Here is a 14,082-nt window from a genome sequence, read left to right on the forward strand (position 1 = left end):
TTAAAACATTTTCCAAAAATCCTAAAAAATCGTCAGACGGGGCCTAGGATTTTTAAAAAGCATAAAATCTAGACTCTTTATTCAGCTTCATCTAGAAGGTATTTTACACCTGGTTACCTGTTGCCTAATGTGTGTCATGGACCATGTAGGTCCTGGGCAAGGATGCTTACTGTTGTGGATGCCGTATTTCACTGCCCAGACCCCCTACAGGACTGAGACTCTCACTCCCCCAGCAGCTGGAATTGTTGGCTGCTGATGGTTCATAGCTGAGTCCCTCTCTGGAAATTACCCTAAACTTAAGGGAACCTCCTCAACCCACATCATTCTTCTTCTTTGCAAGCAGCCCATAACCCTTGGCTGGCAGATGTAGGGGTATAAACACCTTAACCCCTAGCTTCAAGGAAAGACAATTCTGTACAGCCATCCTAACTCCAGAGTTCTCCATGAAACCATCAGAAGCCTTTGTTATAACTGCATTGTAGTTCAATTCCTCCCTCTATCCAGATGCTTCCTGTTCTTTCCCACAGGTGTGAGCTCAGAGACACTGTTCAATAACTTCTTTTGTGCAAAGCTCTGTTTCAGAATCTGTTTCCTAGGAAACTCAACCTACGACTATGGCTCCGTACAGAGAGAGCGGGGTGGCCATTGTTTGGTCATGGAGGTTGACATAAACCTTTAAATCAAGGACATTATTATATTCAGTGTCATAGAAGAAGCATCATAAAATCCTATTGAAGAGGAAGAAGTGACTTATTCTGCTTGGAGTATAACACAGGGAGAATTAGGAAAGGTTTTGCAGAAGAGGTAACATTTGAGCTTAACTTTGAAGAATGAGTAGGTATTCTCTAGACAAAGAAGGATGTGAGGTGGTCTGGGTCTGTAAAAGAGCACAGCTTATTAAAGATGTGGCAGAGAGCTCAGTGTGGCAGCTGGAAGGTGGGGTCCATGGGTAGGGTCCCAGTAGAGATAGGTCCAGAGCCAGGTCATGAAGCACTCTACTAATTTTGAAGGTCCTTATGCTGAAGTACTCTCTTCCTTCCTAACTCCCATCTGTCAAACTTGGCACCCCTACTTCACATACAAAATATAATTTGAGTACATATACTTAGAGACACCCTCCTTCTACTTGTTTGCTTGAAGACTTGTTATTTTTCTATTTTCTGAAATATTATTTTATTTATTAACCATTTCTTTTTAACCTACTTTAGAAAAGCCTTATGTCTGTATAAAGAATGCATCCTTTAGCCTGCCTTTAAAATAACCTTCTATAAGAAGACACAAAGATCTTTCTCTGTTGTGCTTAAAATTCTACCATTAGCAATTTCTGGAATTCCTAGTGGTAAGGTAAAGTAAAGATTAGATAGTCCAGGTTTGTAACACATGAACCCTCATTTCAAGCCTCAGATGAGGGGTTATCCAGTTGTTTTTAGTGTATCTCTAGTCATGGAAACATTCATAACCTTTATCTGTTTCTGTTAATACTGATATATCACAGAGTGATAAAATTGCAGCGTTAGAATTAATCATTGATTTACAGATGAGAAAACCAAGGTCTAGAGAGAAGAAATCATTTACCTACGGTCATACAGTAGATGTTGACAAATCCAGAGGGACAATTCACACTCTTCATCTAGCAACTGTGTCTCTCTATGGCTACATAATGAGTTCATCAGATCCCCATCTGAATTACTGAGAGGCAGGAAACTGGGGTACCAATCCATCCTCTGCCCCTCATCATCTCCATGCCTTAGGTCCCAGCTGTATCAGTCTTCCAGGTCTATCTTCTCACCTGTGAAATCAGAGGCCTGGACTAGAGGAACTCCCAAAGTCCTCCTCCCAGACATTTTACGTCTTTATCCTCTCTTTAGGATAAGATATGGCTGAGGGTCCTAGTGGACTGAAAGAAGAATACAGTAAAGAGAACTGGCTCAAGAAGGTTCATATGTCCTCCTCAACCATTTGCTAGTCCAAGCTTCTAATCAGAGGCATTCTTAGAGTCTTTATTTTCTGATTTGGGGGCATTTCACAATAGTCTCACTTTAGGTATATTTTACACTGTTTTTCCTTTGTAGCAAAAATGTTCACATTACCTGGTCTTTAAACATGAACCATAAAGTCTTTCCTTAGAAACTGACTCAACCTTATATGTTGCTGCTGGTTTTGAGTAAATGAGCTAAATCTTTCAGCCAAGCCTCAATGCAAACAAAAACATTTTCTGGTCAAGCATTTTCTGGTTTGTTCAACTCCATTACAGGGTTGGCTTTAAAAAAAAAAAAAAAAGTTAAAACCCACAGAAAAGCTAAACACAAACCCTGGGAAGATAGTTTCCAGCCACATTAGCTCAGATCACCAGGGTAGAAAAGAACCAGGGCCTTCATTGCCCAGACCATCATCATCTCCAGACTCTCATCTTATGTTCTTCTGCTATTTTAATGTCACCACTTCAAAATGGGGGGAAAATAGGTTAATAGTTTCCATGAGTTTAGACTGTGACCAGAGGCATACTAAGCAATTTCAGAACCTCCAGCAACCGCAGCTTGGAGGAAAGGATGGTGATGGATTTACGTCCTCTGGATTCCAGAGTTAGGGGAATCGGGCCAGCACTGTGATGCCAAAGTGGGATGTAAACAGTATTCCTCCTTCATTCTTTTTGCATATATTCATCCTGAGTTTCTTTTTATTCCAGGTAGTATACTGGGTGAAGCATGAAACAGAGAAATAAATTCTTAAACACATAGTCCCTGCCCTTAAAGAATTGTAGTAGAGTAGAGGAAATAGACATATGTGCAAATAATTTTAATACAGTAAACCCTGTAAGTGCTTTAAGCAACATGAATTAAGTACTCAGGAAAGGAAGAGAAAGAAGCAATTTATTCCAACTGAAGGCACTGAGGAAGGCTTGACTGGGGCAATGCCTTCTAACCCGTACCTTGAAAGGTCAAAAGAGCAAATTGTGATTCGTTCTAGGCATTAGCTAATGTACAGGTTTGAACAAGAGTGAGCAGTCTGAGACATTAGGGGAACCTGAGCCTAAAAAGGGAGGTTGCATGTCAGGTAAGGAACTAGCTCTTTTCACATTGTGGAGTCATATAAGATTTTCTAGCTGGAAGGCTACTTGGTCAGGAAAATGGAAGTCAGCGAGGGTGGGCACGTGTTACCGGAAGAGAGATGGAAACAAGGAAGCCAATAAGAGACTGTTGCTGTAGTTCTTATCAGCACATTGGATATCTGCCTACAGGCATGCCTTGCCTCGTGCACATTTAAAGGTTCTAGTGGTAACGCTATGAGATTAGAAATCAATTACAGGAAAAAAACTGTAAAAAACACAAACACATGGAGGCTAAACAATACGCTACTAAATAACCAACAGATCACTGAAGAAATCAAAGAGGAAATCAAAAAATACCTAGAGACAAATGACAATGAAAACACAATGATCCAAAACCTATGGGATGCAGCAAAGGCAGTTCTAAGAGGGAAGTTTATAGCAATACAATCCTACCTAAAGAAACAAGAAAAATCCCAAATAAACAATCTAACCCTACACCTAAAGAAATTACAGAAAGAAGAGCAAACAAAACCCAAAGTCAGTAGACAGAGAGGAATCATAAAGATCAGAGCAGAAATAAATGAAATAGAGACAAAGAAAACAATAGCAAAAATCAATAAAACTAAAAGCTGGTTCTTTAAGAAGACAAATAAAATCAATAAACCTCTAGCAAGACTCATCAAGAAAAAGAGGGAGAGGACTCAAATCAATAAAATTAGAAAGGAAACAGGAGAAGTTACAACGGACACTGCAGAAATAAAAAGCACCATAAGAGATTACTACAAGCAACTATATGCCAATAAAATGGACAACCTGGATGAAATGGACAGATTCTTAGAAAGATATAAACTGCCAAGACTGAATCAGGAAGACGTAGAAAATATGATCAGACCAATCACAAGGAATGAAATTGAAACTGTGATTAAAAATCTCCGAACAAACAAAAGTCCAGGACCAGATGGATTCACAGGTGAATTTTATCAAACCTTTAGAGAAGAGCTAACATCCATCCTTCTCAAACTCTTCCAAAACATTGCAGAGGAAGGAAAACTTCCAAACTCATTTTATGAGGCCACCATCACCCTGATACCAAAACCAGACAAAGATACTACAAAAAAAGAAAACTACAGACCAATATCACTGATGAATTTAGATGCAAAAATCCACAACAAAATACTAGCCAACAGAATCCAATAACACATTAAAAGGATCATACACCATGATCAAGTGGGGTTCATCCCTGGAATGCAAGGATTCTTCAATATACGCAAATCAATCAACGTGATACACCATATTAACAAACTGAAGGATAAAAACCACATGATCATCTCGATAGATGCAGAAAAAACTTTTGAAAAAATTCAACACCCATTTATGATAAAAACTCTCCAGAAGGTGGGCATAGAGGGAACCTACCTCAACATAATAAAGGCCATATATGATAAACCCACAGCAAACATCATTCTTAATGGTGAAAAACTGGAAGCATTCCCTCTAAGATCAGGAACAAGGTAAGGATGTCCACTCTCACCACTACTATTCAACATAGTTTTGGAAGTCCTTGCCACAGCAGTCAGAGAAGAAAAAGAAATAAAAGGAATCCAAATTGGAAAAGAAGAAGTAAAACTGTCACTGTTCGCAGATGACATGATACTATACATAGAAACTCCTAAAGATGCCACCAGGAAACTACTTGAGCTAATCAATGAATTTGGTAAAATTTCAGGATACAAAATTAACACACAGAAATCTCTTGCATTTCTATGCACCAACAATGAAAGATCAGAAAGAGAAATTAAAGAAACAATCCCATTCACCATTGCAACAAAAAGAATAAAATACCTAGGAATAAACCTAACTAAGGAGGTAAAAGACCTGTACTCAGAAAACTATAAGACACTAATGAAAGAAATCAAAGAAGACACAAACAGATGGAGGGACATACCATGTTCTTGGATTGGAAGAATCAACATTGTGAAAATAACTATATTACTGAAAGCAATTTACAGATTCAATGCAATCCCAATCAAATTACCAATGGCATTTTTCACAGAACTAGAACAAGAAATTTTACGATTTGTATGGAGACACAAAAGACCCTGAATAGCCAAAGCAATCTTGAGAAGGAAAGATGGAGTTGGTGGAATCAGGCTTCCTGACTTCAGGCTATACTACAAGGCTACAGTGATCAAGACAGTATGGTACTGGCACAAAAACAGAAATACAGATCAATGGAACAGGATAGAAAGTCCATAGATAAACTATGGTCAACTAATCTATGACAAAGGAGGCAAGGATATACAATGGAGAAATGGCAGCCTCTTCAATAAGTGATGCTGGACAGCTGCATGGAAAAGAATGAAATTAGAACACTTCCTAACACCATACACAGAAATAAACTCAAAATGGATAGAAGACCTAAATGTAAGGCCAGACACTATAAAACTGCTAGAGGAAAACATAGGAAGAACACTCTTCGATGTAAATACCAGCAAGATCTTCTTTGATCCACCCCCTAGAATAATGGAAATAAAAACAAAAATAAATACATGGGACCTAATGAAACTTCAAAGCTTCTGCACAGCAAAGGAAACTATAAGCAAGACGAAAAGACAACCCTCAGAATGGGAAAATATTTGCAAATGAATCAACAGACAAAGGATTAATCTCCAAAATATATAAAGTTTATCCAGCTCAATATCAAAAAAACAAACAACCCAATCAAAAAATGGGCAGAAGACCTAAATAGGCATTTCTCCAAAGAAGACATACGGATGGCCAAGAGGCACAAGAAAAGCTGCTCAACATCACTAATTATTAGAGAAATGCAAATCAAAACGACAATGAGGTATCACCTCACACCTGTTAGAATGGGCATCATCAGAAAATCTACAAGCAGTAAATGCTGGAGAGGGTGTGGAGAAAAGGGAACGCTCTTGCATTGCTGGTGGGAATGTAAATTGATACAGCCACTATGGAAAACAGTATGGAGGTTCCTTGCAAAACTAAAAATAGAACTACCATATGACCCAGCATCCCACTACTGGGCATATACCCAGAGAACACCATCATTCAAAAAGACACATGCACTCCAATGTTCATTGCAGCACTATTTGCAATAGCCAGGACATGGAAGCAACCTAAAAGTCCATCCACAGATGAATGGATAAAGAAGATGTGGTACATACATACAATGGAATATTACTCCACTGTAAAAAGCAATGAAACTGGGACATTTGTAGAGACATGGATGGACCTAGAAACTGTCACACAGAGTGAAGTGAGTCAGAAAGAGAAAAACATTGTATATTAACACATATATGTGGACTATAGAAAAATGGTACAAATCAACCTGTTTGCAAGGCAGAAATAGAGACACAGAAGTAGAGAACAAACATATGGACACCAAATGGGGAAAGCGGGGAGGGTTGCGGGGGGAATGAATTGGGAGATTGGATACCAGATTGTACGCTGTAAATATATGCATTTTATGGTAAAAAATAAAAAATTAAAAAATAAATAAATAAATAAAGGTTCTAGTGGTAAGAGGGAAATTCCTCCTCGATTTCCACCTCCCTTCTAGTTCTGCATCTTTCTAATCATATCCCCATCCCAGGTTTTTTCTAGGTTGTAGACTCAATGAATCAATCCAGACATTTCAGTTAGAATATAGCATAGTACGTGTGAAACACGGCTGTTTGATAAGAAAGCGTGGGATTCTAGGCAAGGATGGAAAGTTAACAGCTAATTTTATCAATCTTTCTGAGTCCTAACTCGGTAAATGGTATCCCTTTCAAGGGGAGCGGGGGGAACGGTATTTTTTTTTAATTTTATTTTTTAAATTTTTATTTATTTACTTATGTATTTATTTTTTGGCTGTGTTGGGTCTTCATTGCTGCACGCAGGCTTTCTCTAGCTGTGGTGAGCAGTGGCTGCTCTTTGTTGTGGTGCACAGGCTTCTCATTGCGGTGGCTTCTCTTGTTGCAGAGCATGGGCTCTAGGCTCGCGGGCTCAGTAGCTGTGGTTCACGGGCTTTTTAGTTGCTCCGAGGCATGTGGGATCTTCCAAGACCAGGAATCGAACCTGTGTCGACTGCATTGGCAGGTGGACTCTTAACCACTGCACCACCAGGGAAGTCTGAGAGGTTATTTTTAAAGCTGAGCATATTTTTAAAGCCAAGTAAATTGACTTTCTTAATTCATTTCTCAAAACTAGGTTCAACATTTCCATCAGGTATTCATAACACTAAGTGTGGAGATGATGTTTGAATCAAGGCTTTAAATGACCAAAAGCCTCATTGATGATGCTGAGGTCTGATTGGGTTCTGCACCCAGCATGCTCTCTGTGAGTCTGGGTTATCAGAAAGACCACGCTAAAATTTAAGATCCTTAAAAAAAAAAAAATAAGGTCCTTGGTGACCCCACTAGGATTTTTGATGACCAATCAAGTTTTAAAAGTAATAGAGAAATATTCCTCTAGTGGAGAACCCAGATTGTGTAGATCAGGAGTCAACAAACTATAGTCATGGCCAAATCCAGCCTGCTTTTATAAATAAGGTTTTACTGGAACACAGCCATGCACATTTACTTACACACCGTCTATAGCTGCCTTCCTGCCACTACAGCAAGATGGGGTTGCTGTAAGAAAGTCAGAAGTATTTACGATATGGGCCTTTACAGAAACGTCTGCCATTACCCCTGCTGTATTGGAAAGGAACAAGAGTAGAAGTCAGATGACATGAGTTCTAAATCCTAGATCTGCCATCCAGTACCTGCATGACCTGAGAAAAGCCACGTGATCCATCTGTGCTTCCTTCTGCCTCTAATAAAGGTATACACTCTGCCTTCCTCCGAATACTGTGATAGGCCCCTGAGCCCACATATTCTGGAACATTGCTTGCCATGCTGTAAATTACTACATAAATGGAGCTCCTCATGCCCAAGCCTAATGTTGGCATTTTTCTTTTCCTCCCCAGAACACCCTGGAGCAGTGCAGCGTGTGCTCCAAGCCCATCATGGAGAGGATTCTCCGAGCCACTGGGAAGGCCTACCATCCTCACTGCTTTACCTGTGTGATGTGCCACCGCAGCCTGGATGGGATCCCGTTCACTGTGGACGCTGGTGGCCTCATTCACTGCATCGAGGACTTCCACAGGTAAGCCATCTACTCTCCCTCCTGTAGCTTGACGCTCCTCTTGAGGTCTGTTCCTACTTCCTGGCATCTGGGCTACTCTTCTCTCTCCAAGCTAGAGAATCTCCGGATTTTGGTGGGACCTTAAAGAGGTTATTTATCCCCTCCTCCAATGTAGGAATTGATATCAGATAATCTATGTGGTCCTCCAACCTGGCCTCTGCTTCAAGGCTTCCCTGGGGCTTGTCCATCACATCTTTGTGTAGCTCTAATTGTGAGAAAGTTAACTCAGCCGCAGAACATGTGTACTGGAAAGAGGCAGATCCTGGGGTAGCTCTTCCTGGCCTAAACATCCACAAGATGTGTGACAGTGGACAAATTGCCCAATTTCTCTGAGCTCTTCAGTTTGGCCATTAGACCAGACCCTGTCTTAAAGCTTCCCATCTGAGGCAGCCTAGAGTTCTCTGTAGAGCTGACCTCTACATCTTTGCCACTCTGCAGGTAGGAGGTTATAGGAGGGACTGGCACAGAGGACAATTCAACCCTTCTTGCTCATGCAAGCCTCTCACATATTTGGAGGCTGTTTTATGCCATTATCAACATATTCACACCGTCCCTAAGCTCTTCCCCCACCCAGGTCTTCTCTTCCTGAGGATATCTTCTAATCTTTTGAGGATGATTAGAAAGTAGATCTTCAAGGTCAAGACCACTTAACTGATGAGCCTGGAAAAATATGCCCCCACTTCTTCACTTCTCTCATTTGTAGATCCTTCTTCATTATAGCTGGAGTTTGCATGAAAATTGTATAGTTTTGCATTTTGCTTATTCTTATTTGACCAATTTGTTTGTTGGTTAGTTGGTTGATCACGTTTGTTGCATATTTCTAGGAACCATATGACAGCTGTAGATGTGGTTTGTAAATGGCAGACACAGAGGTTTCTGGCTTGTGTTTGCTGGGCAGTGGCTTTAAAAACAGTCTGAGGCTCTCACAGAGATGAAGCTCGTATGGCTCACCAGTTTGGGTATCCGTCCTACGGCCTCCAGATGTGCAGTCTTGTGGGTTAATTTTCACCACTCTGTTGACTGTCAACAGCTGGGAGGTACTTGTCACAAAGAGTTTGGGGACCTGAGACTCATAAAAAAGAGACTTTAAGAAAAGAATTTCCTGACCGCTTTCCAAGTAGCAGGAAAAGTGAAAACCTCACCAAAAGATGTGAGGCTGAATGAATTAAAAAAAAAAAAAAAACCCAGAGGCAGGAATTCTCCACCTGAATTAGACAAAGAAGGGCTCACTTTGAAAGGGCAGTCACAGCATAAATTGTACTTCACGTTACTGATATTTTTAGCTTCTAATTACACATGAAAAAAAAAAAAAGAAACCTGCATCTAATTAAAGAAAGTGAAAAGATACCAGTGGGGAGTGTATTTCTGTCACTGTTTCTCTCAGACTTACCCTAATCCAAGAAAGACAGATAGATATAATCAGAGCACACATGTTTCTGTTGCTGGAAAAGACTGATATGTTACACCCCTCAATTAAAACAGGAAATCAATCCTGACAAATGTAAGTTTATATCTATGCCATTTATCTTTCATTTCTAGGAGTGGGGAGCATAATTAGAGACTTGTGACTGGTGACATGTGTGTGGGTCTGAACACTCCAGGAAGGCAGACTTGAGCAACTGAAAGGGAAAAAGAATCTGAAACCCCCAACGCTCCCCACCACTGCTAATTCAATGGCCAGTTAAAATACAAATTATTAAAAGTAATGTTGTCTGCATGATTGGCATGTATGCAGGCGGAGAAGCTTTTTGAGCTTTTCCCCATTTCCCAAAGAAGAATAAAAGATACCTTTTACAGAACTCTGTTTCCGAGTCTTGAAACTGGAACAGAAAGCAGCTACACGTCCAAACCCTTAGCCGTGTCTTAGCCGTGGACGTTGCATGGCTACGAAGAGTGGGCTCCAGAGAGGGGAATACAGCCATCTTCTGCAGATGTTTGGTCACGCTGAACAGAGCTTCCATTTGTGAGCTTTTGGGAAGTGTATTTCAATTCAATTCAACCACATCTATGAAGAGCCCTCTATGGGCCAAAGTTACTGTGCTAAGTGCTAAAGGAGAGAAATCCCATGGGTCAAATTATGTAGAGAGAAGCCCCTGTCAGCAAGGAGCTAGCCAGGAGGAGGGGAGAGAATAAGTGCAGGCTCTGCGTGATACCAGGCAGAAAAGACTGTGAAGCTGAAGGCGCAGGGCACAGGCAAGGGCTTGAGCTGTCAGAGCCAGAAGAGTTTACTCGGCCCTGGGACCTGAGCGGGCTTCTGGAAGCAGAGTGTTTTAAATGGGAAATGGAGATTCCTGGCAGAAGGAACGACTCGGGCAATAAAGAAGAGCGCAGAGTGAAGAAAGGCTTCTCTGCATTCAAGGGGATCTGCTTGGCTGTGACGAGAGCAGCCTGGGCACAGAAGCTATGGTGAGACACACGAGGCCCAGGAGCAGGGATTTATGTCTCCTGCTTAGAATCCCGTCCTTTAAGCTGGTGCTTCCCAAACTTCAGCGTGCTTACAGGTCACCTAGTGATCTTGTTAAACTGCAGATTGTAGCTCAGGAGGTCTGGGGTGGGGGCCTAAGGTTCTGCATTTCTGACAAGCTCCCAGGTGGTCTTGGACGACACTCTGAGGAACAAGCTCCTAAAATGCTATTTTTAAAGCCTTGCTAATGGGCTATCCCCTCCATAACCGCCTTCAGTCAGGGTTGGCCCAAATCCTCCATCCTATTAGGCAGAAACGCTTTCCCATATGTCATTTCAGATGACTGCTCAAACTAGTTCCCTGGCAGACTGCCTGTATCCCACCCTCACCCCCAACACACACACACACACACACACACACACACACACACACGCACGCACAGATTACTTTCCCATTTCACCTAAATGGCCATCTTTCAGGGCCCAACTCAAATTATCATCTACTCTAAGAAGCCTCCCCTGAGCTCAAACCCTCCCTGTACCCATGTTTACATGTATATCTCCTTCTCTATGTTTTATAGTTTTGTAAATCTGCTATAGATAGCACCTAACATAGCCTGATGAGTAATAAAGAATACACACACAGGCACACAATTTTATAGTAACCCCTTAAATCATTTTTGCAATATGATAGGATGTGTATACATGTTAATAGAACAAATGCAGAAATATACAGAACTCCCTGACTAATCTGATTGCTGGAGTCTGTGTTTATTTCTGTATTCCCAGTGTCAGGACAGTGAGCTGAGAAAAGCAGATTTATTTAACTGACCCCTTCATTGTGTTGAGCCTCTATTCCACTCTCTGTGCTTTCTTCTCAGGGATGTTACATGCATCCATTTATTTGTTTAATCAGCATCCATTTGTGGATTGCCAGAAATGTGCCAGGACCCAATGAGTAAGACCATCCCTCTCTGAGCTTTGGCTCCCATAGCTGTAAAGCAGAAATGATAGAAGTATTTCTTCATAACATTTGTTATCAGTGAAAAATAAGGTCAAGTGTATAGAGTACTTAACAAGGCTTGGCACAATAATAAGCACACAATAAATGGTAGCTCTTTTAACCATCAGAAGTGTTTTTATCAAATTAATTTTATTATTATCGTCTACTTAGTGAGCTGAGCCTTGAAATAGACCACCTGGGCTTTGTTACAGCCCTCAACGTGCCGGCCAAGGAACACTGTAGGGACTGTGGAAACTACCTCCTGTCTCTTCACTTTGCCTTTTCCCATCATAGAAATGAGGCCAATTGGTAAGAAGGAATCATTACTCAGCGAGAATACAATTCTTGCCTTTCCAAAGAGGAAGGACCTTGAGATGGAACATAAAGGCCTAAGCAACATCTTTTGATGCAAAATATGGCAAATACGTCATTCTTTAGATATTGCCTGACTTTCTACCTTCTGCACCAGTCACAATCGTTATTTCTAGAAACTCAGAAATAGAGCAAATCCTGTCCTTTGGAAGCTCACAGTGTCGAGGTCTCCAAAGATATGTAGATAATTACTACACAAATAGGCAAATTCAGCGAAAGATATTTTATCCTCAAGGAGTAGGTAATCCTACTTGGGGACATTGGGGAAGGCTCACAGTTAAAGTGACAGGCAAGACTCACTTCTGACCTCACAGAGTTTACAGTCCCAGTGGGTTTGGGGAAAAGAAATTTTGCCACTGATTCCAGAAGGCTGCGTATTTCACTACTGCTGACCCAGATTCAAAAATAATCAGGTAGTCCAAAGCAATTTTTTTTGCCACTGAGCATAAACTTTTTGCATAAAATACCAATTATAACAACTCTGATTACTGCCGCAGTTGTACCATGATCCTTTTAATTTTTCTTTCATTGCAATCAATTGATCTGCTGCTTAATTCATATTTATTTAGATTGCAGCTATACAGATGCCTTTTGGGTGCTGCCAGGAAAATTGATATGTACATATAGAGTATAATGTATGTAAAAATGCTTTGACAACCATAAAGTGCTCTGCAAAGTGTTAGATTACTATCATTATTTCTTTTTAAGTCTCTCTACAAATAGATAAATTTTAGCATCATTAATCTTAAAACCATCACCATGAAAAAAACTGAGTTGTGCAGTCTTTCTTTTCCTTCTTTTTCAATCTTTTCAGTTCTTATCCATGTTCATTTCAAATCCTGTTTCATTTCACACCTTCATAAATGCCACACCTAATTTCCAGAAGATACAGATGGGTGCACAGCCTATATTTACAGCCTATTAATCTGTTACAAGAAAAAAATGTTGTTGCCATCAGTCATATTAAGGATTATGAAGAGATTAGGAAATATTAGAATTCCTCACCAATAGTTAACCTCAAAAACATATGTATCTGTGTGTGTATGTGTAGATATCTGTGTGCTGGGGCTGTGTTCATATACACATACCCTTTGGAAGTGCTAAAAATCCTTTGAAGAACAGAGAACTGGACAGCTTCATAATTTTTCCTTGTAAACAAAAGTTTAACACATCCAAAATATAAGAAGTGCAGATTTTGCTGTAGCAAGTTTGGTATAAAGAGCATTTAAACTCGCTCACCTGTGCTGTTTTGAAAAGATATGTATTTGAGGTTTCTTGTGTTCGTTCCTAGGATTCAAGACACATTTCAAAGAAAGAGGCTCTAATAATTGGGAATGAGGCAAAGTTACCAACCTCAGGATACTTGGGTAGGGCCTGGGGAGCCCATACAAACGTCTGGAAGCAAAAGTCAGAAACAAATCGGGGCTTCCTTCGCTCTGGCTTAGCTGCCCAAGCCCAGGGTTTGTGTTTGCGGTCTGTCCACAGGTGAACCCCACACCACGGTAGCTCTTCGTGCAGAAGCAGTTCACACACTCCCTCCGCACCTCAACAGATACCATACCTATCATCTAGAACAACCTCAACAGTCACCGACTGTAAATCCCTTATTTTAAGCGGAGGAAGCAGACCCAGGGAAGGAAAGTGACTTGCTCAAGATCACACAAGACGGCAGACCAGATGTCCTGGCTCTTGGTTTACACCTTTTCTTTTCACGTCCGAGTCTCACCTCTTTGCCAGTGTCTATGCTCCGTATCTAACCAGAACTATCTCTCTGTTTTCAGGAAATTTGCTCCCCGCTGTTCTGTGTGCAAGGAGCCTATCATGCCGGCCCCCGGCCAGGAGGAGACTGTCCGGATTGTGGCTTTGGATCGTGACTTCCATGTTCACTGCTACCGGTGTGAGGTCTGTGGTCAGCGCTCCCACACCCTGTCAGGCCCATTAGAGCTGGATTTTCACAAATACAGCAGTTATGAAATCTGGGGGAGCCCCTGGTGCCTGTGTTCATGGGACTTGGGTTTTACAAGAGGCCTGGAATCCAGGCTGAAAGCAACAAGGGAGGCCT

At 41.0% G+C, this 14,082-nt stretch overlaps 1 protein-coding gene across 7 annotated transcripts in view; it reads left to right on the forward strand.

Moving 5' to 3' along the window:
- The window catches only part of LPP (LIM domain containing preferred translocation partner in lipoma), a 687,064-nt gene that overhangs the window by 656,814 nt on the left and 16,168 nt on the right, over positions 1 to 14,082 (forward strand). For all 7 annotated transcript variants that reach the window (XM_057738614.1, XM_057738612.1, XM_057738613.1 and 4 more), the window contains 2 exons: positions 8,025 to 8,203; positions 13,802 to 13,922. In XM_057738614.1, the coding sequence (XP_057594597.1) occupies positions 8,025 to 8,203; positions 13,802 to 13,922 (300 nt within the window). The remainder of the gene's footprint in view (positions 1 to 8,024; positions 8,204 to 13,801; positions 13,923 to 14,082) is intronic.

Source organism: Hippopotamus amphibius, chromosome 6 (genome assembly GCF_030028045.1).
Source record: "Hippopotamus amphibius kiboko isolate mHipAmp2 chromosome 6, mHipAmp2.hap2, whole genome shotgun sequence".
Lineage (NCBI taxonomy): Eukaryota > Metazoa > Chordata > Mammalia > Artiodactyla > Hippopotamidae > Hippopotamus > Hippopotamus amphibius.